The sequence below is a fragment of the Eptatretus burgeri genome, chromosome 2, assembly GCF_056783735.1.
Source record: "Eptatretus burgeri isolate ZD-2024b chromosome 2, Ebu_testis_v1, whole genome shotgun sequence".
In the NCBI taxonomy this organism is placed as follows: domain Eukaryota; kingdom Metazoa; phylum Chordata; class Myxini; order Myxiniformes; family Myxinidae; genus Eptatretus; species Eptatretus burgeri.
Window position 1 is genome coordinate 13,254,886 of NC_140962.1, and position 24,624 is coordinate 13,279,509.

General features: G+C 39.0%; 1 protein-coding gene and 1 long non-coding RNA gene across 3 annotated transcripts in view; one reads left to right on the forward strand and one right to left on the reverse strand.

Moving 5' to 3' along the window:
- Positions 1-24,624, reverse strand: part of SPTBN5 (spectrin beta, non-erythrocytic 5) — a 325,418-nt gene that overhangs the window by 140,179 nt on the left and 160,615 nt on the right. For both annotated transcript variants that reach the window (XM_085863420.1, XM_085863413.1), the window contains 7 exons: positions 23,607-23,756; positions 13,816-13,917; positions 8,213-8,380; positions 7,016-7,171; positions 4,359-4,550; positions 4,050-4,130; positions 3,649-3,767 (listed from right to left, as the gene is read on the reverse strand). In XM_085863420.1, coding sequence (XP_085719546.1) covers positions 3,649-3,767; positions 4,050-4,130; positions 4,359-4,550; positions 7,016-7,171; positions 8,213-8,380; positions 13,816-13,917; positions 23,607-23,756 — 968 coding nt within the window. The remainder of the gene's footprint in view (positions 1-3,648; positions 3,768-4,049; positions 4,131-4,358; positions 4,551-7,015; positions 7,172-8,212; positions 8,381-13,815; positions 13,918-23,606; positions 23,757-24,624) is intronic.
- On the forward strand, positions 236-2,715 carry LOC147031451 (uncharacterized). Its single transcript, XR_015053106.1, has 2 exons — positions 236-338; positions 1,484-2,715. It is a non-coding gene; the product is annotated as an uncharacterized LOC147031451 (long non-coding RNA).

Here is a 24,624-nt window from a genome sequence, read left to right on the forward strand (position 1 = left end):
TGGGGGGGTGGCATGTCTTTACACTAAGTCTGTGTTTGTCTTAGCTTTAAGTGTGAAATTCGATTCATATGCAGATTCAAGAGGATGGCGGCTATTTGTTGAAGTGTGCATGCCGTTGGCAATGACTTTAAAATAAGATGCAATGCTCGTTAGTGCGTGTGTTGAAGTCATGACAGAGTAATGCTGAACTGTGGGATTTGCCTGTCAGAGTTTTTTCTTTTCTTCCCACCGGATGTGGAGAGAACTTCCTGTTCCTTGTTCCTTGGTGTTTGTAGTGCACCCTCTCTATTGAATCTGTTTGAAGTAAACTCCATTTGGGGAAAAGTGCTAGTTTTAGAGTAAGTGTAAAAGTGCTAGTTTTAGGGATTTTGAATAAATTGTGAAATAACAATTATTGTGAATGTGGATATACTGTATTCGGAATGTGAAGTCTTGGGAGTTGAGCTCTCGCTGGCATTGTGATGATTTGTAATTACACAACCCGGCAGGTTTAAGTGCTGGGCAAGCTCTGAGGACGTGTCAGCAATGTTTCGAAGATTTGATCTGAGTTGTAACCATGGTACTTAAAAGATGTGATTTAAATGTAGAAACGTGATTTGGAATGATTTTAATGATTTGATGATGTTTAGCACGTGGGGCAATTCACAGATATAATTGATGATTCCCTCGGATGGACGTTGAAATAGGCATATTGTTTTATTCGTCTGCGAATGTTGAGGTTGCCTGAACTTGTGCTGGGAAGGCAATGGCAACCAACCCAGTGTAACCCTTTGATCAATTCAGTCAAGGTAAATTCATGATTTAATTGGATAGATGCTGAAGATTTAATTTTTCATTTATGGATTTTAAAAGGAAATATTTTATTGTTTTGACCAAAAAGTGTTGTTTTAGAGAAATTGGTTAAACATTATTTTTGAGATATTTTATGCTCTGCAGCCAAGGACACTGCAGCTCAGTAACTGTGTTAGTTACTTTCAGACTAAGCTCATTAAAAAAAAACCCTTGTCAATCTGTTAATTGAGGATAAGGAAAAGTTACTGAAAAAAAAATGGCAGTTGTTCTGGAACTATTTGTGAATGAAACTGTAAATTGTTTAGCAGATGTGAATGTTAAAATGGGAACTGTGCAAAATCGATTTGGATTCGGTTCTTGAAGAAATAGATTACTTTCATATTTTTGGGATAAATGATGGAATATTTTTGTGAAAAGAATTATTGATCGCAAATTGTAACCCTGATAAAGACTGTTTGCTTTTACATGGAAATAGCAAATGAGATGGATGTTTTGAGTAGACGTACAACTGGGATTTCTGTATATTTTAGCATGTTGTTTTGGGAAATAACAAGGAAAGGGATTAAAATGCTGATATGACATATAATGCAATTTAAATGCTTCTATAAGAACCTTTGTTAGTCTTATTGAAATGCATGTTCCCATGACGTTTATTGATTGGTGTTTAATTGATGCTTTGTTTGTTTCGGAGTGTTGAATGCAGTTAAACGATGAAATGTACGATTTTGTCTAAATGAAGCTTGGACGATGAGAGAACCCAGATTTGGGTGATTGAGCACTCAACACGTGATCATGCCCCTTCCTGAGGAGATAAGATGGAGCAATGTGGGAAAAGAAAGAAAAAACCCACTGAGGAGAAGGTTGAGCAAAGTCTTAACGTCGGCGTTGTGTGGTGCCTGCTTGGAGGAATGTTCTCAGCCACACTCTCGATTGCCACTCTGCAAATCCATCATGAACTTGCTGTGGTTGCTTCAATGTACGACAGGCCTAGAGTTCCACACTGCGAGTCGTTTACAGCATGTGTTCCTTTTCGTCTCCTTCAACCCAGTGTCCGGCCCAAGCTTGTACTTGCCCACATCTACCTTCTTCTCAGCTCAAGGAGTGCTTCTATTGTGTTTCCCGTTGGGTGCTGCTCTTTCCACACCCTGACCTGTTTATCTTCTGACTTCGGGTAGCATGTTTTCAATGTGTGACACATGCTGAAGAACAGGCCATAAATTAAATGGAAACTCACTCATTTTCTGATATGAGCACTCACTGCCATTGTTGATTGAACTTGAATAATGGAAATCTTTTCTCCTTCAGGAACGGGACATGGTAATCATGTGCAAGAAAAATTATTCAAATTTTCCTTAAAAAAAAAAAACGGGGGAGTGTGGGGGAAAAATTTATATTAATGTATTCTAAATTGTAACAAATGGAGTTTTAGAAATGTAACTGTTATGCTACAAGTTGAATTGGCTGTCATTTCTGGCCAAAAGACTTTTGCCCTAAATGTTAAGAAATGTGTTGTTCTGGAGCAGAGTGACCGAGCTGATAACAAACGAAACTTTGCTTAGAAATGTACGAAGTGGCTTTTCGTCTAAAGGACACGTCTACAGTCTGGATTGAATAGCCCCCACCACTCTCTCATGAAAGTATAAAATGCTTTGAAATGTAAAATTGTTTCAGTGCAGGTACCTGAGAAAGTATTAGAATCTCAGTGGCTTGTGCTCCTTGGAACTGACCAAGTACCAAGTTAGAATAAAACTCTCTGATGGAATGTGGAAGTGAATTGAATCGGGTTGGTCTGACTGTTAACTAAAGTAAGAATAGATGAAATAGAACCAAAAAATATTGCAATCAATGGGGATTCTTTAGTTCATTGTACGAGGGTGAAAAGTGTATGGTGTATAATTGGAAAATAAATTGTTTCACAAGGAAGGACTTGTGTGGACATCGGTTTTCAGTGTTAATGGGTTTTATGCAGGATTTTATAACCAAATCGGACAAACGTTAAACTCTGTCTGAAGTCAAATAGGATTCCACAATCGGCCAGTTAGAATCCTTCAACGATCACAACAAGGTGGGTTTTAAAAATCCACAACATTACATCTTGAAAACTGTGGTGTCTGTCCGTGCATTCGCTGCCTCCTGTTTACGGCAGCCACTTCCACGATGCATTTGAAAAGCTCAACATTCACTTTTGAAATGATGGGAGCACAGACATGAATAATGTCGATGCCAAATTTTATTCCCCAAGCAGGATATTTTGTTCTCTTTTGAGACAAATTGAACCTCTGCTGCCCAATGTTGTACCACCATTTTATGGTGGATGTATAAGTAGTCGAGTTTTGGCTCTGAGCGAAACCAAGAGTGCAAACACAATTAACCTTTTTAAAGTCAATGAAATAATTTAAATTGATTGATTAATTTAAACTTTTCCCCATCACTGGGGACGGATACTTTTGCTTGCTTTTACTGTCACTGGGGATGGGTACTCTTCCTTGTGATTAATAATTCTCATTATCACGAATAATTAAAATAATCTCACCACATGGGGCCATGATCACTGTATGGGATCTGTTGGTGTGCACGTGTGGAGCACTTCCGTTTTGATTGTGAGCATCATGATCTATGTTTAATGCATATGGCATGTTTTAGTTTGATTTGAGGCCTCAATTTCTTCTTCAATTTGCAACTTGCTGTTTATCTCCAGAAATATATTTTCCACCCTAAATCAAAAAAGGGAAGCATATGTGTTATTATAATCATTATTATTATTATTATTATTATTAGTAATTTATGTATTTTTGTCCTCAAATAAATTCTGCCCCCCCCCTTGCCTTTCTACTGTTCTGGCGCCCCGAGGAATACCGTTTGTTGAGTTGCTGCTTCTTGCGCACGACAGGCGTTATGTCGTCCGTCATCTCATGCTCCAGTTTCTTTGCCAGGTTGTTGATCTCCTCAACATGACTGTTATCCACGGCTCCTTCCTGAATGGGAAAAAGCAAAAGCTGTTCTTATATCCTCAATCAATCACAAATTTTCCAAGTGGGCAGAACATACAGCAGATTATGTAATTACATGGATTATGGATGGAAGAACTTAAACATCTGCAGATTATTGTACTCGGTGTGATAAAAACGATATTTATTTTCCTTCTTTTTAAGTATCAAATACAATAATAAAGGGTGTACAAATTAATACAATCGATGCAGAAACCACAACATTTTACAACGACTCATGAGGTATAAATGGGGGTTGTTATTGCTCACCCCTTGGTTACTAAGCCTCTTTTGCAACTGCAAGCAGTGCTCATAGTCTTGTCCAACATCAGCAATGCTCACCATCACCTCCTGCACATTGCATGCACGCACACGCTTTCTCACTCACTCACATTATCAGCAACTTCTCCTGCACACTTTTAGCACATGGTATTTGACTCCAATAGCAGTAGATTTCTCCAGCATGTTCATGTTCAGGAAAGATTAACAAAAATAATGAATCAATGTCTGCGGCATAAAAATAAAATAAAATAAATGATGCCATTCATCGTCGAAAAAAAAGGAAGGGACATAAGACACCTTGTCCCGAATCCAGGCCTCAACGTGTGCAACGCGCTGCCAAAACAGGAGGAGGTCTCGAGCTTCCGCGAGTGCGAGTGCACGTGCTCCCACTGCTGTGAGCAGCTGCTGCCAGTCTCGCTGCAACTGGAGTGCACGCCGGGTTGCCTCTCGGCCAGTGGGATGGCCCCGTGCTTGCAGCTCACGTGCCAGCTACATATCACAAAAAAGTGGTATGGGTGAGCAAAGTTGGAAAGTGAGTGTATGTGCGTGTACATTGCTAAAACAGGGTTTAAAATCGTCCTGTGAAATTTCAAAAACTTCAAATATCCAACAGAAAAATTAGTGTTTTGAACCGAGAGTTGTTGCAAGACAGTTACGTAGCTCCAGACATCGATGCTGGATACAACAGAAACTGGATCCAAATGAGATGTGGATGCTGATATGGATGTGTGAAGTGACAAGAAAGGACAAGTTTTGGAACCAGTACATCAGGCTGCAAGTGAAGATTGTGGAAGCATCAAAGAAAGTAGCCAAGAAGAGATTATGTTGGGAGAGAGAGAGAGAGATTGAGAGAGAGATTGAGAGAGAGATTGAGAGAGAGATTGAGAGAGAGATTGAGAGAGAGATTGAGAGAGAGAGAGAGAGCGAGAGAGAGAGCGAGAGAGGGAGCGAGAGAGAGAGAGAGAGAGGGAGAGAGAGAGGGAGAGAGAGAGGCAGAGAGAGAGAGAGAGAGAGAGAGAGAGAGAGAGAGAGAGAGAGAGAGAGAGAGAGAGAGAACATGGTGAGGCGAGTGATGGAGATGGGACTACCAGAAAGAAGGAGAAAAGGAAGGTCCAAGACTTGATAGAAGGACGAGGTGGCGGGAGATTTAGAGATTTAGAAGTTGTGGGATTAGAAGAAGAATGGGCGCTGAGAGGAGAGATGAAGAAGGGTGATCAACCAGCATTGTGGTGACCCCAAGTAAAAATGGGAGAAGCCAAAAGAAAAACGAAAATAAGAACATGTTCCAGACATGGCACCATCAAGCTAAGTTTCCTCAATCTTTTGCATGACCCGATGATAATCTGTCAGATTGGTGCGTCACAGGCAGGGTGTTGCATAACTGAGCACTGTTTACTCAGTGGGGCATGAAGTTGAGCACCACATTTACTAAACACTACAATGCAAGATGCATCGCTTCGCTGACGGGAATACCAATCTGCATAATTGCTAAAAAAAAAAAAAGGTTGATGTTAATGGGAAAAATAAAATACCGGCCTAGCTCTAGCTATACACTCATGAAGTGAGGTAGGGAGGAGGCGGGGGGGGGGGTAGCGTTAAGGAGATATTCATCACTGCTTTATTAGATGCTGAATTCCAAATAATATACAACAGGAGGATCAAAATAACATCAAAGGAGGAAGATCAAAATAAATGAATTCTCACCATCCCCTTCCTCCCCTTCTTCCTTCTTTTGATGAAACTGTCTGGGGTATGAGGCACGGGTCATGCCAGGAAACAAACTCTCCTCATGCGTGTATGTGCAGCACTGTACGTAAGTGCGTGTATTTGCATGTACTCATTCGTGGTATTCCCTAAAGGACAATTATTGACGGACGGACGGACGCAGGCATGCCGAGAACGAGATCCTTTTATATATTAGATTTGCTGTTGGGCGTTGTTGTCACAGCCCTTTTCACAAGAGAATACGACTGTGTGTCGGCACACTGTGAAATTGCAAAATCCTACCCAAACCTATAGCACCATGTGACAGAGTAGCAACCTATTCAAAGTTGATACTTAGTCAGCAATGTTCATGGTTTGTCATGAGTGATGGTCTGTGAAGTGTTTGAGCATCGAGGCATTCATGGCAAGTCGTGAACGTTGACCAACACACAATGGACTATTCTTTAAGAAAATGGCATCAAATTTATAACATCAATAATTAATTGCAATGATATGGAAGCACAACCTTATTAATGCCACCTCCGAAGGAAAACATACCTAGGATGCAACGCATTGCCTGTAGAGCACCAGTATGGCAGTTTTTAGCTTTATTACATCCACCACTGAAGATGGACAGAGGTTATGCTTCACGCCTGTCTATCTGTCTGTACCATTTGATTTTTGTGAAGATCCGAATTCCTCACCATTAAGTGATAGGGCTAGAAACGATAAATAGCACGATACCTCAAAGTCATTGACAGATTCATCAGAGGAAACTTGGTGGATAGGTTGGATGTGTGACAAGGACGAATCGATTCGATTTTGGTGAAGATACAAATGCGAATGGGAAAATTTTTTTGGGTGATTCTTCACCATTGAGAGATGGGGCCAAAAACAATATATGGCACGATATCTCAAAAAGTTGGCGACGAGTTATAACAAAATTAGGTGGATGAGTTGGTTCGATGAAAATAACAATCTGATTTGATTTTGGTTTAGGTCCGGATCCAGATCCGGCCTATCAGTGGGATACAAAACGTAAACTGTTCAGCATGGCATAGGTATGTGCTCTACCGAGTGCCGTTCTAGTTCGATTCTGTAGGAAACTGAACCCAGTGTAAAAAAAAAAGATTGAAAAAAAAACAACCAAAATCATCCTAGAGCTATCCTGCCAGTCCCAAACACTCATCACTGAAAAAGATGGTGACAGACTCAGAATAAAAGGATTCTCAGCATGAAGCAAAACAAACCTCAGTAATGTCGTGGACCATATCAGCATGGGCCTGCACATCTGCCTGAAAACCTTGATGTCTCTGCAGAAGTTTCATCTTCTCCTGCAGGTCGTGCGCACCTTTACCAGATCCATCGGTCATGCGCTTCCCCATATCCTCTATCCAACTCGCCAGCTGTTCAGGATTCAAGAGAATGTCATGTGGCAATGCGGATGCATGTACAAGCTCATTTCATGGTAGTTCAATCAAGCGAGCATACAGATCAAATGAGCATACAGATAAAAATAGAATCGCACATTCTGAAACTCACCAGGATCAAGAGCAACAGTCACTCAAACTCCCCGCAGACAACCTCAGACACCAATTTTTTTTCAATGTCGTGAACAAACTTTAGTACATCACGGTTGATGAAGGTTGTGGTCACGTTTCATTGAAATTGTGTGTGTAGTTTCGGAGAAGAGAGCATATACCTATTTTGGGGGGCTCAACCTCTCCCACCCCACCCCAACCCCTCCCATAGATCCCCTTAATGAGCACAGATTTTGATGCGGTCGATAAACTTTGGTACATCATGGGTGATGAAGGTTGTGGTTGTTTCATCAAAATCATGTGTGTAGTATCAGAGAAGAGAGCAAATTCCAATTTTGTGTTTCTAAAGCCCCCTGTAGATCCCCTTAATGAGTTCAGATTTTGATGCGGTTGATACACTTTGGTACATCACGGATAATGAAGATTGTGGTCAAGTTTCATTGAAATTGTGTGTGTGTAGTTTTGGAGAAGAGAGTACATACCTATTTTGATGGGGAAGGTGGGGGGTCAACCTCCCCCCCCCCCATGGACCCCTTAATGAGCACAGATTTTGATGCGGTCAATACACTTTCGTTAGGCGTCATATATGAAACTTGTGGTGCATTTTCATCAAAATAGTGTGTTTATTTCAAGCGATAATGACTGAAGTGTTCACAGACTGACTGACTGACAGACTCACTCACTTTTACTCACTCACTCACCTATGGACATTGCTCAATCGCTTAAGCTCACCGGACTAAAGTCCAAGTGAGCTAAAAATGTGCACCATGGAGGTAAAAGGTCAAGATATACAGCAATTGCTGCCTTTCTTATTAACACAAACATGAAAATAAGTTACTGATGAATTTTGCAAAAACAGAAGTAATATATAGGAGTGTCAAAAATACACTGTGCTGGTGGTTATACTTCATGGCAGTCCCTGTTGAACTGGAGCATAAGCCTCGCCAACTCAAGTTCTTCTCTTTTGGTGGCGAGGTGGTCCAGCACACGGCTCTGCCGTTGCTTTAGTGCCGTCGCACGTCGTGTAAACTCGCCTGATCCCAGCAGCTCTGCAAGGTTAATCAAGGCCTGAACCTGAGTAAGGGAAGGAGGAGAAGGGTGGGTTGTTGAAATAGTCACATTACACGAGGGCAATAAAGTGTTCATGTGAGGTTCATTCTAATACAGTACTAGGAAATACCAACTTCGCTGCTGGGAATACTAAGAGAGAGGGGGACAGAGAAAGAAGGGTGGAAGAGAGAGGGGTGGGAGAGGGAGAGAGGAGAGAGGGAGAGAGGAGGGAGGGATGGGGGAGCGTGGAGGTAGGAGGGGAGAGTGAGGAAGGAGGAGAGAGAGAGGAAGGAGGAGAGAGAGAGATAGAGAGAGAGAGGAAGGAGAAAAGAGCGAGAGGAAGGAGGAGAGAAAGAGAGGAAGGAGGAGAGAGAGAGCAAGGAGGAGAGAGAGAGCAAGGAGGAGAGAGAGAGGAAGGAGGGGAGAGAGAGAGGAAGGAGGGGAGAGAGAGAGAGAGAGAGAGAGAGAGAGAGAGAGAGAGAGAGAGAGAGAGAGAGAGAGAGAGAGAGAGAGAGAGAGAGAGAGAGAGAGAGAGAGAGAGAGAGAGAGAGAGAGAGAGAGAGAGAGAGAGAGAGAGAGAAAGGAGGAGAGAGCGAGAGGAAGGAGGAGAGAGAGTGGAAGGTGGGGAGAGAGTGAGAGTGAGAGTGTGAGAGAGAGAGAGAGAGAGAGAGAGAGAGAGAGAGAGAGAGAGAGAGAGAGAGAGAGAGAGAGAGAGAGAGAGAGAGAGAGAGAGAGAGAGAGAGAGAGAGAGAGAGAGAGAGAGAGAGAGAGAGCGAGGAAGGGGGTCAAGGAAGGGGGGAGCTAGGAGGGGAGAGCGAGGAAGGGGGTGAGGATTGGGGGGGGATGAGGAATTGGGGGTTGGGAGGAGAGAGTAATGAAGGGGGAGGGGAGGAAAGCGATGCTTCACCACATGTCGCTATATACTCCGGGAGGTCCTAGGGGGTTTGCGGAGGGAGTGGGAGTGGAGGATGGGACAGCAAGGAGAGGGAAGTGGGGAGGGGAAGGGAGTGTTCTGGACTTGCGTTTGGTGAGGGAAGCGGGGAGGGGGGGGAGGAGGCGGGGGTGTCCCTTCTGCCAGGATCATTTGGTCCCATCTGCCAGCATTAGTACAGGATTGAATGAAATGGGATACAATAAAACAGCACCTTCAAACAGGACAGCAAGCCCACCCATCACTTTCAAACAGCACATGACATTTTAAAAGAGATTATAACATGGGCTTCCCTTGAGGTATGTCACTCGAACTGCGGCTGCTCCCCTGTTTACCCACTCTGGAACTGTATCTCTCCGAGGGGGTCACATGTGGATGCGCGGAGTGCCAATGAATATGTAAACCGGACAAGCGAACATCCACAGCCGGACCCACCACCAAGCCCAACCCCGCAGTCCAAATCCCAAAACTTGGCTCAGGCCAAAAGACCAAAAAGCCCATCGCACCCTAGCTGCAATGCTTACAAACACCTACAAAACAAAAACCAAGATGCGATAAGCCCCAGAATCTCTCAACCCGATCCAAATTCCAAAATTCAAACCGTGGAATCAAACTCAGCAGCAGCCCCAAATGCCAAAAAAGTGTCCATCTGGCAAATTCGCACACTCGCTGACACTCCAGGCTAAAAACACAATGCAAGCACCACAGCACAACATAACCACCTCTAAACCACAACACAACCATGTGTGGGAACTTATCACAACCACCCATTGTTAATCACTTCATGAAAGTTGAAAGAAGGGTGAGAGGGAGATGAGAGAGGAAGGAGGGGTGGGGGAGCAAGAACAAATGAAGGGATAGATGGATGGATGGAAGGGATGGATAGAGGGAGGAGGGAAGAGATGGATGAAGGGATGAAGGGAAGGGATGGATGGAGGGAAGGGATGGGTGGACGAAAAGTGGATTTGCAGCAAGTTCCACCATTGTTCATGAACACACAATACTCCAATCTCACAGAGTGAACACAAAGTATAAGGAATGAATGAGGAATGAATGAGTTCCCACTTGTTGCTCCTTCGTCTGCCATTATATCCCTTGCAACATCTGTAATGAGCTTGGGTTTTGGAAACAACTCTCCCCGAATAACCTCTAAAGTACTCCATGAGCGGGTACGTCTCCGAGAATCTCCAGGAGGTGCTCAGCATAACCACTCCGAGGTGAAGGTTACATGTCAAACTTTTGTCAGATTTAACTAAGACTACGAAACACACATTTACGTGTGTAGTTCATTTACATTGTCATCTCACATTGTCTTGAATGTCAATTTGTAATTATATTTTCAAAAATGTCAACAGCAGTGATTAAAAAAAGAAGTAATTTACAAAGAATGACAGCGCAGAGTGGCAGCGCAGAGTGGCAGCGCAGAGTGGCAGCGCAGAGTGGCAGCGCAGAGTGGCAGTGCAGAGTGACAGCGCAGAGTGACAGTGTAGAGTGACAGTGCGGGTACTTTTGCTGTGTATCGCCATGGCTTGCAAACGAACATTCAAGCAGCTTGCAAAATGCTCGCCAAGTGGCTTAAGCACTCAAGCAAGTACTCCAAAAACACGGTTGATAAGGAACAGCAGGCTTGGAAAACAATTAGCGATTATCGATCGGTCATATTAAACACCACCTGGAGATGGCTGGAATGTCAAACAATGTGCGAATTGGACAAATGAACTTTTTTTTTAAACAGTCGGAACTGCTATTAAGGTCAATTCCTCAGTTTAAAACATGAAATTTGGTTCAGGTTTAAAGATTCTCGAACTTATTCCATGTGCAGAAATGAAATAAAGACAAGAACAATGGCACATATACGAATGAGAAATGAAATAAAGACACGAACCCATGTCTCCAGGCATTTTTAAGCATTGTGATGTTACCAATGATTTGTAGGTATTAAGATGAGCAATCACCGATGTATACAGCAATTCAGAGGTATGAAGCTTTATTGTACAGAAACTGACTTGTTCCAAGAATACAAGGCAAGGAATTTTTTCGCTGAGTGGAAAAATGGCTCATTAAGACCCCCAAGCTGATCGAGCTGAATGCAGGCTGACCAAAGACTTCCTGTGTTTCTGGTTTTACCATTAATTATCTTCGAAAGGGGTGTTTAAATCTACCCAATAACCCAGTTTTCATTCATGGATTCCCTTGGAGTTCACTTAGTATGCATGCAAAGTTTGGGGCCTATAGGCTTCATGGTTGTGGACTTATGGAGGAGGGAGACACACACACACACACACACACACACACACACACACACACACACACACACACACACACACACACACACACACACACACACACACACACACACTTATTAGTAGAGATGATGAGGAAAGATCTTGGAAGTTGAAAAATATATGAAAAAGATTTGAGGCTTAATTTACTTTTATTTATTAAGGTTTATTAAAATTGATGTTATTACCTGTTTCTATTGGATAAAAAGTCCAATAGTTTCAGAATAAATATTGAACTGCCATAAGTTGTTCAATGATCCTGAACACAAAATACGATGCAATTCACTCAAAATACTCTACATGTCACTGTGTACTAATGCAGTAATGACAAACCAAGCACAAACACCAACCATTGCACTAATGGCAAGTCTTCCAACACAAAAACACCAACTCGAGCACTGAGAACTCCAGACTACTACAAAAGCTCATGCTAAGCCAAGCATTTACATTCATAGTAACTGAATCCTGAGCCCTAACCCAAGCACCACGTTTCCTAGAAGAAGTGGACAGCAAAGTGGAAATGGATGCTTCAAAATATCAACAGACTGTGAAAGTGCATATGCATCTCTGCGAACCCACCACTTACTTGAAGGCTTAATTATGCTATGGTGAAAATATAATGTAGATGGAAATGAAAACCGAGTTGAACAATCAGTGTGCCCTTCTTAAGCCAGCTGTCCTGTCTGCTAGCATTCACTGGTATACATTGAAGATCCCAAGGTGAATTTCAAAAGTAACTAGAACTAAGTTGTCGATGGCACACCATCGCATATTCCCGCATGTACTGCTTTGTCCCATTAACATTAGGTGAAATTTTATCTTGCAAAATGGATTTACTATTCTTTTCTATTTGATGTGCTTTATAACCAAAGACTAAATCTTACCAAAACCAAAGACTAAATAAATTTAGTAAACTATGTTTACTAAATCAGGTCATTGCAAGCATGTCAACATTTCATGAAACATTAATTTAACACTGTCCAGCAATATAGAACTGTGCATCAATTTAATCATAGGAATGAACTGGGTATAATAGTAATTATAATTATTCATAATCAATGAGACAAATACAGTATAACCTGTGACTGTTTGTCACTCATGGGGGCCACATAAGTAAGTTCTTTAGAAAAGAATTTACCATGTACAATGGTAAATACACTTGAAAAAAAAAGCTATAAGACAATATATATTTTTTTTAATCGACCCCCATGACCCCAACCCCTCTGGCCCGGCCCCTAGGGGTCATATCAAAAATCCGAAAGTGTTGTGCACATCCCCATACATATAACTACTATGTCCCAAAGTTTCAAGTTCCTATTTCAAACGGTGTAGGAGTTACAGGGTAAGACAGACGGACGGCGGAGACAATCACAATATTCCCGCTTTTCTTCGAAAGCACGGGAATAATTAATAGGCCAGTCTGTTCCAGCACTCTGGCAAAGTTAACTAGAACTACGTTGTCGATGGCACGCCATCGCATATTCCCGCGCGCACTGCTTTGTCCCATTAACGCTAGGTGAAATTTTATCTTGCAAAATGGATTGACTATTCTTTTCTATTAGATGTGCTTTATGACCAAAGGCTTACTATGATTACTAAATCAGAAGTCATTGCAAGCATGTCAACATTTCATGAAACATTAATTTAACACTGTCCAGCATTATAGAACTGTGCATCAATTTAATCATAGGAATGAACTGTGTATAATATTAATTATAATTATTCATAATCAATGAGACAAATACAGTAAAACCTGTGACTGTTTGTCACTCATGGGGGCCACATAAGTAAGTTCTTTAGAAAAGAATTTACCATGTACAATGGTAAATACACTTGAAAAAAAAAAGCTATAAGACAATATATATATATTTTTTAATCGACCCCCATGACCCCAACCCCTCTGGCCCGGTCCCTAGGGGTCATATCAAAAATCCTAAAGTGTGCACTTCCCCATACATATATCTACCATGTCCCAAAGTTTCAAGTTCCTATTTCAAACGGTGTAGGAGGAGTTACAGGGTAAGACAGACGGACGGACGGCTAAGACAATCACAATATTCCCGCTTTTCTTCGAAAGCGCGAGAATAAAAATTCCTGCTCTGAGTATTGCCAGGAAGAGAAATGGTAAACTATCATTTTATCTTCTGCCTAAGTGAACTGTCGATATATCCACTGTGACCGAGTCAGCACTGCCAACAATCTGGAAAAAGCATGACCATGAACATATACTGACTTCATACTCCTACCTTGTCCTCCTGTGCAGTCAGCACCTTGGCAGAGGTCTCCAGACGTCGACTCGCTGACTCAAGTCCTTCTGGTGACTCAGGTACTGTGGCTTGTAAGCGTGCCTTGCAACCATACAGGTGAGAAGAGTTTCACTCATTTATTGATATATTTATTTGCAGGAACATGAGTTGTAGGGTTTTCGGAGTTCTCGGACACAACAAAAATTTACATGTAAGTGAATGAGAAAATTTAAGGAAACTTATTGACTGGCAACCTAAATCTTTTAAATATCTCTCTCTCAAATAATTCTTATTGAACAACATGTTATTTTTTTCACAGAATAATAAATTTACAATTCAGTATTAAGATTTTTTTTCACATAATAGTAAATTTTATCTTTTTCACTATACACCAAATTTACAACTCAGTATTAAGATTTTTAATAAGACCACAGTATTAAGATTTTTTCACTATACTCAAACAGTGAAGCAATGAATATTTGTTTATGTATAAATTACAACACTCATCACCATCGAGTAAATTAACAAAGAATAAGTTGAAACTTGATCCTTCGTTTAAGTATCGTTGTTGAGTGGAAACGAAATTTAAACTACGAGTTATAGGTTAATTTTTATTTTAAGCCATAAATTATGACTAAATATATATAGTTAAAACTTTTGAAAAAACAAAAGATGAATTTCATTCTATCACTTCAGAAGAGAATAGCTTGATAGAAGATTTTGAAAAATATGTGAGAGATGTAAAATTGAAGAAAGACAATTATAATAATTATTGGATATGAATAAATGACCGTTTTTACAGCCATTTTTCCCTGCTGTGCAGGGGTTTGGCTTTTTCTTGAGGCAATGTTTTATGGCCGGATGCCCTTCCTGACGCCAACCCTGGTCGCCTCCTACGACACACAGGGATATGGTACACCTATTCTAACCGGGGCATACACCGTGACCAGTACACTGGCACTCATTTCGCCGACCTCGGAAGGATGACAGGCTGAGTCAACCCCTGGTGTTAATTCAGCAGCCAACGGGGCTTGAACTCAGGACCCTTGGATCCCAAGCCACCACCCTAACCACTAAGCCAACACCAGGCTCAATTATTGGATATGAATGATAAAATTATTATTCATCAACTCAACAATTTCCTTTTGTGGGAAAGCTTCTTTGTTTTCTCCACAAACATCATTTAATTATTCTCCTTCATTACAAATAATCTTGTAAAAAGTTTCTCCTCTCCTTTTAGCAATATATCCAAAACTGGAGAAGGCAATGAAACAAATTCATTCAAATGAGAGAATGAAAAACTCTTGTGAATGAAGCATTGGAAAGAGAAGATACAACTCTTAGGAATGCTCAAGATGGAATTTGTTTATATATTAAAAATGTAAAATATGTAGAATATTGGGTTAGTAATCCTGAAGGAAATTCATTTCTCAATGAAATTTAGATCGGGGAATTGAATGATGTTAATATATCAGGAGAAATGGTTTTTCATTCAAATAGTCAAACTCAATTTAAAATAACTTTACCACTAAAAAAAATAATAGCTGATTCTGTTAGCACAAATAAATATATAGATGATGGTTTTTCAAGAAATTATGAATCAAGATTTTTTTTTCCTTAATAAATGAGTCATTATACATCCGAAGATGTTGAAGATTATGATAGTGATGATAGTATCTGATGAATAGAAGACAGTGATGGTACTGAGAGTTTGCGTTCAAATGATAGTTATGAAAGTAGTGATGATGATGATGATGATGATGATGATTATTATTATTATTATTATTATTATTATTATTATTAAGAAAGCACTGATTGTAGTGAAGATGAATTATATTTTAAGTGAAAAATACTACATAAATATTGTGAATCCAAACAATATACCAGATATTGAACCTCTTGAATTCCCTGATACTACACATGATAAATTTGAGAATGGCCATGTGTGTGAAAGAGTGGGATTAAACACAGTGAAAAGCCGATAAACAATGTATATTTTGTAATTATCTTTTAATTAATGATGATAAAGAATATAAATAAACCAATGTCACCCGCAGGGTGACCCGTATCTTGCCAAAAGGTGACCATGTGTGACTTATTTAAGGTCACACTGAGGTGAACAGAGCTGCTATCCACCAGGAGCGACTCGAGGAATATCTGCCTACGAGAGATTCCAATGAGAATCGTTATACAGAGTAACCATGAAAAATATGCTTTTGCCTCATAACGTCACCAAATGACGTCATAATGTCTCAAGCTTGACATATCGAGAAAGCACTCATCGAGGTGTTCAATTTGAGGTACTACACGATATGGTTCCTAAAACTTGAAAATTTGACCTTGGGTCAAATATGTTTGACCTGAGGCGCTAACCATGAAGGTCAAGGCCAATCGCCACCAAAAATTAATCAGCTGAGCGCCAGACCATGAACTATATTCCCATGAAGTTTGAAGACGATCCGATCAAAATTACTCAAAAAATAAGGGTTTCGTCGACCCCTGATTTGCGACAAAGTGACCTTGACCTTCAAAATTTTATGCGCTGAAAGGGACCACTATAGTCCTCTGATATGCGAAGTTACAAAAATTTCCAATGATAACTGTGCTCTGCAGAGTGATTTATATGTGATTACAGACCAAAAAAAAAAAAAAACATATGAAGGTCAAGGCCAATCGCCACCAAAAATTAATCAGCTGAGCGCCAGACCATGAACTATATTCCCATGAAGTTTGAAGACGATCCGATCAAAATTACTCAAAAAATAAGGGTTTCGTCGACTCCCCTGATTTGCGACAAAGTGACCTTGACCTTTGACCTTGACCTTCAAAATTTTGTGCACTGAAAGGGACCTCTATAGGCCTCTGATATGTGAAGTTATAAAAATTTCCAATGATAACTGTGCTCTGCAGAATTTTTTATACGTGATTACAGACAAAAAACAAAAAGAAAACATACAAGCTGACTAACATATCTTGCAAAAACTTCGTTTTGGCAAGATAAAAAGAACATAACTGTTTTAAAATTACACCAAAAATGAATAACTTTAAAAGATTAATAAGAGAAATGAATTTCAAGTATGAGAGTAATAATACACATTTTTTGTTACAACAGAAGAGATTGATCAAATTAGGGTAATGTTTAATGGATTGATGTTATTTAATAATCACGATTGTCATTTTCAGGGAAATATCAACACAAGATAATGTACTAATAAAATAATGGATTATCTTAAAAAATAACTCAGGATATAAAAAATAACTCAAGAAATAATAACATGAACTCAGGATAAAACATCAAAAAAAATTATTTAAAAAAGCCAATAAAAATTTAAATAATCTATTTTCTAAATATATAAATGAATGATTTTTTTAACCCGTTTGGGCAAATAAGATAAAATTTAACAACTATAAATATCTTCCAAATCCATTAAGATGTCTAATAGTTGGTTCAAGCGGATGTGGAAAAACCTGCATATTTTAAAGATGCTCCTTACTTCCAACTTTTTAGACGATGATAATTTAATAATTTTCACAAAGTCAAGTTTTCAACACAAAGATCAACTACTCTCACAAGGTTTTAATGCGGGTCTCCACAAACAAGACATCATTGGTTTATTTAAACTTCAAAACAAACTAAACTAGAATGGGCACTCGGTAGAGCGCATACCTTCGCTGCCACCGCAACTTTTTTCCGGGCACATTTGAAAAACGTCATTTTTAAACATCCATAACGTCACAACCGTCACAAATCGTCCGATTGACGTCAAATTTGGTGTGTAACCTCCTTGAAGGCAGTCCAACAAAATGGAATGATAAACACTGAAAAATTAAAAAGTTGAAAAATGACGTCATCTTTTGACGTCATTTTGACGCACTTCCGGGGATGTCACGTCCAATCGGGGACTACCATTCTGAAAGCTCGTAGTTCACTGAACGTTTTAACGTTGGTTTCATGTCAATAGCTCTATTAGATCTGAAGCTATGCCTACAAGTATATTTTGACCTTGAGTGTGACCTTGACTTCAGAGTTAATTGGCAAAACCTGTACATCAATAAACAGATATTTTGGTACTGATCCTAATGCCTGGATTTGGGAGACTTTGCTTTATAAATTATATAGATATTTGAATGAAAAATATCAGGACATTTTAGCCACAATTGAAAAACGTCATGTTCAAACGTCAATGACGTCATAACGGTCAGTCCGATCGAAGTCAAATTTGGTGTGTGACGTCCTTAAGGTAAGTTCTACAAAACGGTATGATCAAAACTGAAGAGATCGAAAATTGAAAATTTACGTCATCTTGTGACGTCATTTAGACGCACTTCCGATGACGTTACGTCAAATCCGACACTACATATCCGAAAGGTATCTCGTCATGGAACAACATGGCGGTGGTTGCATGTCGATAGCTGTATTATGAAGGAAGTTATGCTCAAAAGAGTGTTTTTGACCTTTTCATGACCTTGACCTTGACCTTTGACCCGATCGCTCCCAAAATCTAATCAAATCATCCTTGGATACTCACGAATCATCCCACCAAATTTCATGCAATTCGGTTTAATACTTTCTGAGTTATGCGAATAACAAACAAACACACATATTCACAAATAAATAAATACACAGCGACCAAAACATAACCTTTCGCAGAATGCGAAGGTAATTATTACAACATTGAAGATAGTATACAACTATGTTGGGACACACAGAAATGCAAAAAGAAATCAAAACCTCTAACTTGTATTCTTAGTGAAAATATGTATGATCGACCTTCACCCAAAGATTTGGATAAATCAAAAAATAATCTCATCATCTTTGATGATTATATTAATGAAAGAAACCAAACAGTTATGGATAGGATAGCTACTACACAAGAGGGAGACATTCTTCTTGAAATTGTATTTTTCTTTGTCAATCATACTTTAAACTCTTGTCGCTCGATAAGAAATAATGCTAATATTTATATTTTATTCAAGTTAAATTCAAGAGATATAAATAATTTTTGGAGACACAATTGTTCTTTATTATGAAGTAAAAAGGAATTTGAGGACTATATGAAACACACGACTGGAAGATATAAATATATTGTTGTGAAACAAGACGAGATATATGATATTTTTCAATAAATAAATGGATGCGAAAGAATGAGCAAGAAGATTTAAGGAACATCAAGAGTGAGTTTTAAAAGTTGTAAAGCAACAGAAAGACATTAAGAAGGAATGAAGACAGAAACTAAGGCCTTAGTTATTTTATAACTTGGTTTACGCAGTTCTTCAGCTAAAATGTCGGGTCGGAAGGTCGAAATATAAATATAAATATAATTTCAATTTTTAGAAATTACATATTTTTATGATTTTTTTTCGGATGTTCCATGGAAAAGACAAGGGTAGGTTGGGGGGGGGGATAAATATAAATGCCGGACCAGGAGGATCTAAGAAAACATTGAAGATGGAAAACCATTCAAATGCAGGATGCCATTGTTCACTGTATCATCTGATGTGAAAAACAATAAAGAAGGATTAAAACTTGTTTTTACAATATAGTCTGGCATGTTTTTCTTATAGGAACCTGTTGGGTCATCAAATAAATGGAAACAATGCTGAGAAAATTACTGTCCAAGTCGTAGATGTGTGCGCGCACACCAGTGCATAGTGTTGGATATGATTAAAAAAAGGGTGTCCACTCAGAGTCAACACGCTCAAAACGGTCAATCAGAGCCATAACCAGCTTAGTTTTCAGTGGGCATCTGATCGTACCGTCTCCCCATCCCCATGAGCACATCAAAGGCTGATTTCTGGTCCGTTGAAGGCTGAATATCAGCATCTCACAGGGAAACTTTGACGTACTTAGCACCGAAATCTTTCAATAAGAACAGCAGTGTACAACTTTCGATGGAAACAAAATCGGCACGATCGAGAGTAGCATGCGAATCATCCCCGCTGCTGCACTGAATTGATGCAATAGTTTGGCCAGAATATTTGTCGTCAAATTGTTGCGTGATTAAATCACCAATGCAGTCACTCAAATTTATACCGCTGACATACTTCTTAACAACTCATGGCTCGCAGACTTCCTCTCCTGTCGCAGTCACCATGTGGCCCTAAATGGAGTTCTTTCATCCGCTCTTCCTGTCCAGGCTGGAGTTCCTCAAGGTAGCGTTCTGGGCCCTGTTCTTTTTATGGTTTTCATCAATGATCTCTCCGACTCTCTGGAAAATCCTCTATATCTGTTTGCTGATGACTCAACCCTCTGCTGTACCATCAGTCATCCCTCAGACTGGCAAGCAGCAGCTTCTTCACTCACTGCAGATGTGGATAAAATCACAAACTGGTCCAACACGGTGGAACATGTCTTTCAATCCAGACAAATCTCACACTCTCACTATGTCTATTCAAAAGGACTGTTTAGAAAATCCCCCCATCCACTTTCTCAACAATCCTCTTGAAGAAGGCCTTTCATTCAAGCTTCTGGGTCTCACCATCTGCCATGATTTTTCCTGGGAAAGCCACATTTCCAAGCTGGCCTCCAAAGCCAGTCGCCGACTGGGCATCCTCCGTCATGCAAAGTCCTTCCTTGGCCACCTGAGCTCCTGACTGCATACAAAGCCTCCCCTCTAGGCTGGTGCTCGCCCCTTACCTTTCTTAGCTTCACGCTGTTGAAACCAAGGCATTTAAGATATTTGGTATCTCCCACAATGAGGCTGAGTTATTGGGACTCTCACCGCAGGCAGGTCAGTGGTCTTTCTGTCCTCTAACGTCTCCTCTCCGGCCTTGCCCCCCCCCCCCCCGTTTGCTCTGTCTGAGATATGTCCCCCCCCAAATTTCCACAGGGCGCTCAAGGTCCACCAGCAACTCCCTTCTGGTAGAACTACCAAAACAAAGAATCACTGCTCACCTTCACTCTTTCATTCCTCTTTTTTGCCACCTTTGAAACAAACTCTCACACTCTCTTCAATCCCACTCTTCCCTTCAGGTCTTCAAAACAGCTGTTCACCACCATATCTTATCTTCCCCCCATCCAAAACCATGATCTTTTCTACCCCCGCTAATCCACTCTCAACCCACCTCCTTCAAATTCCCTGCTTTCCTTCCTGAAAGTCCCTGTAGCGTGCATCTTGCTTGCCCTCTGTACCCTGCTCCATCCCTCTCCCTTCCACAGTGCTCCTCATGTCTGTTCCACACAGTTTTTTCCTTTTCTCTCCCATCCCTCTTGTCTTCTGCTCCCCTTGTTGTGCGTTTCTGTATGTTCGCTCTTATACATGCCTCGACAGTGTATACCAATTTTTTTTTTTAAAGGAGGAAATTAATGAAGGTCCAAAGGTAAGAGACCATTGTCATCTCACTAGAAAATATAGAGATCCAGCACATCAGAGCTGTAATCTCAATTTTAAGCTTCCCTCTTTCATTCCAGTCATTCTTCATAACAATGCTCATGATGAGACATATCTTTTTATGAATGAATTGAGCAAAACCATTGGAGACATTTCAGCCATTCCAAACACGAACCAGAATTACATCTCTTTCACAAAAAAATCCCTACATCTCCATTAACTCATATCAGATTTCTTGACACATTGTTTCTATATTTAATTAAATAAAAGTCATATACAACTGATAAAGATTATTCTCAAGCACAAAATGTTTGGAAGAAGTTTAATACAAAGAACCTTGGAGAATATCATGAATTGTATCTTAAGACTGATGTTCTTTTATTGGCTGATGTATTTGAGACTTTTAGAACAGTATGTCATAATAAAAATTAGACCCTGCTCACCATTATACAGCTCCAGGATTAGCTAACAGTGCAATGTTAAAAATGACAAAACAACCATTGGAATTAATCGGTTATATAGATATGCTTTTGATGATAGAGAAAGCTAAAACAGTTGGAATATCACAAGTCTGTTCAAAGAGGTATGCTAAAGCAAACAACAAATATCTTCCTAACTACAATGTAAAAAAAATAGTTCTTACTTGATGTATTATGATGCCAATAATTTGTATGGATGGACTATGTCTCAATCTTGGAGCTTTTGAGGTAAATAAAGCATTGGGAGCTTTTGATGATAGGTTTATTTTAGATGTGGTTTATGGTTTATTTATTTTTATGTGGTTTATGGTTTATGAAAAATGGGTTATTTTAGAAAATGGAGTTGATAGCCTTCCTTATGGATATATATATATATATATATATATATATATATATATATATATATATATATATATATATATATATCCATAAGGAAGGCTATCAACTCCATTTTCTAAAATATATATATATATATATATATATATATATATATATATATATATATATATATATATATACATACATATATATGTAGAGTTAAGATATTTAAGAGTTAAGATATTTAAGAGTTAAGATAAACATAAGAGATGAGATAAATTGAATTCAACAGGCTGCCACCACCTTTTTTACTAGTATTTAAATGATAGATTAATAATCAAGCAATAATCAAATCAAAAAGTGGACAAAATCACAACCTTGGTATTTAAATGGAAAACAAAGAGTGTGAGAAATATCAACTCAATCTTATTGAAGAAACAACTAAAACAAAAGTAGGTAAAACAAATAAACAAATAAATTTATTTTTCAAATTAATTAAATGGTGTTCAGAAAATAAAGAACTTTGAATAGACAGAAAACTGATTGTTGTCAAGAAATCAATGGAAAAATAATCTCCTATAATCATAAAATGATATGTATATCAGACAAGAGCATTAAGAGATGTTTAGTATTTCATCTCTGCTCAACAACGATACTTAAATAAAGTTCCAACTTATTCTATGTTAATAAACTTGATGGTGATAAGTGTTGTAATTTATACATAAACAAATATTCGTTGGTTCACTATTTGAATATCGTGAAAAAATCTTGATACTAAATTGTAAATTTGGTGGAAAGTGAAAAAGATAAAATTTATTCTTCTGTGAAAAAAATAACATCAGTATTTCGTTAAGAATTAGTTGAGAAGGAGAAATTTAAGAGATTTACGTTGTCAGTCGATAAGTTTCCTTAAATTTTCCCATTCAATTATATGTAAATTTTTGTTGTGTCCTCGAACTCCTAAAACCCCACTACTAATATGTTTACTGTGCAATTCATATGATGTGCAACGGTGGTTCAAATTTGAACCTGAACTTATAATGGTCACTGTGATGTATGCACTGTATACAAATAATGTTTGAAGGAATACAATATGGTATAAACTATCAATTGAGATAACACTGAATAATTATGTAATTTATACTCGAAGAAAACACTAAGCCTATTGAAATGTACAGAAAATTAGGTGTATAGTATGTTAATGATTATTTATAGATGATTAAGATCAATATTAAAAAAACACTTTGGGTCATGGGATTGGAGATTGAGGAGAGTGACGTTTTAGATGAATGAGGCTATAAAGAATGCCATCCTGCATACCCTAAATATTTCTACAATGAAGGAAAATTAAAACTTCCATTTTGATAGGATAAGTGTGATTACAATTCAGAAGAATACATGGAAAAGTAATGTCAGCATAGTTTTAATAAAATACATAGAAGGTAAGTTAGAGTAAAGGCACAAGGAAGGATAAACAATAGTCCAGGTCAAAGTTGAAGCACCCTTGTAAAAAACGTGGGAAAAACCATCATCATCATTCACATCATTATCATTATCACATTCAACATCATGATCAGCATCCTTGCGATCATCATCAACACAATCATTCTCACCTTAGTGGGCATGTCAATCTATATAAACTATTGATAATTATATCATTCACCTCCTGTGATGCCACAAGCCTCTCTGCCTGCTCTACATCCCGCAAAAAAGATTGTTCTTTGCTCATTTGCTCCAGCCAATTTCGTTTCGCGTCAAACTCTCGCTGCAGTTGCTTTTTCAGTTCATGCATCATCATCAACTTCTGCTTTACCTGCAAACATATAACAACCCAATATAAAATGTTATGCTGTGCCGTATGAAGTGGCAGCCTCAGATGACATAAAGTAATTAAATCTGAGACATTGCAAGTCACAACAAAGCCACACTTTCCCAATCTATCTCAGTCCAAAACAGGTAATTATAGTGCATGGCCTTTCAGTATGTGTGCTTACTTATGGACTCCTGGGATATCTACAGTGGGTTTGATTTCTCGTGGACTTTTGGTGAATATCTCCATTTTAGTAAACAATCTTTAACTCGATAAAACAAGGAATGAAAGGTCGAATTTTTTATATACAAAATTTTAATCTGTTGAATTATTGCAGAGTAGTATATTGAAACTCTAACATAGCTTTCAATTCATTAAACGCACCATTTTGGCCAAATGGAAACTGCAGGTTGAACTGCACATGATAAAATGTATTGTAGAACCTTTTCTGATTGAAAATATTTTTAGGAGCGAATTAACCATGTGAGTACATTGCTTGCACATGTCCTGAACGCTTAGAGTCGCCATTGTGTGGAGGGGGGTACGGTGGTGGTCTTTTGCCAAGGATATATGAGGTTATAAAAGGAACTTTGGCGCAGGAGGAAGCCATTCGGCTCATCATGCCTGTGCTACATCAACACCAGATGCCATCACCCATCCACACACAAGGTACTTACACGTCCTACCAATATCCCTTTACCACTTTATCTCCAATGTATAAGTACCTATCTAATTCCAATTTAAAACTGTCTACTCTTTCTGTTGCCACTACATTCCATGGGAGAACATTCCATGCATTAACTGTACTCTATTTGAAAGACCCCGGCCTTACTAACGTCTGAACTCACCTTCTTTGCCTTCAGGCAAAAGA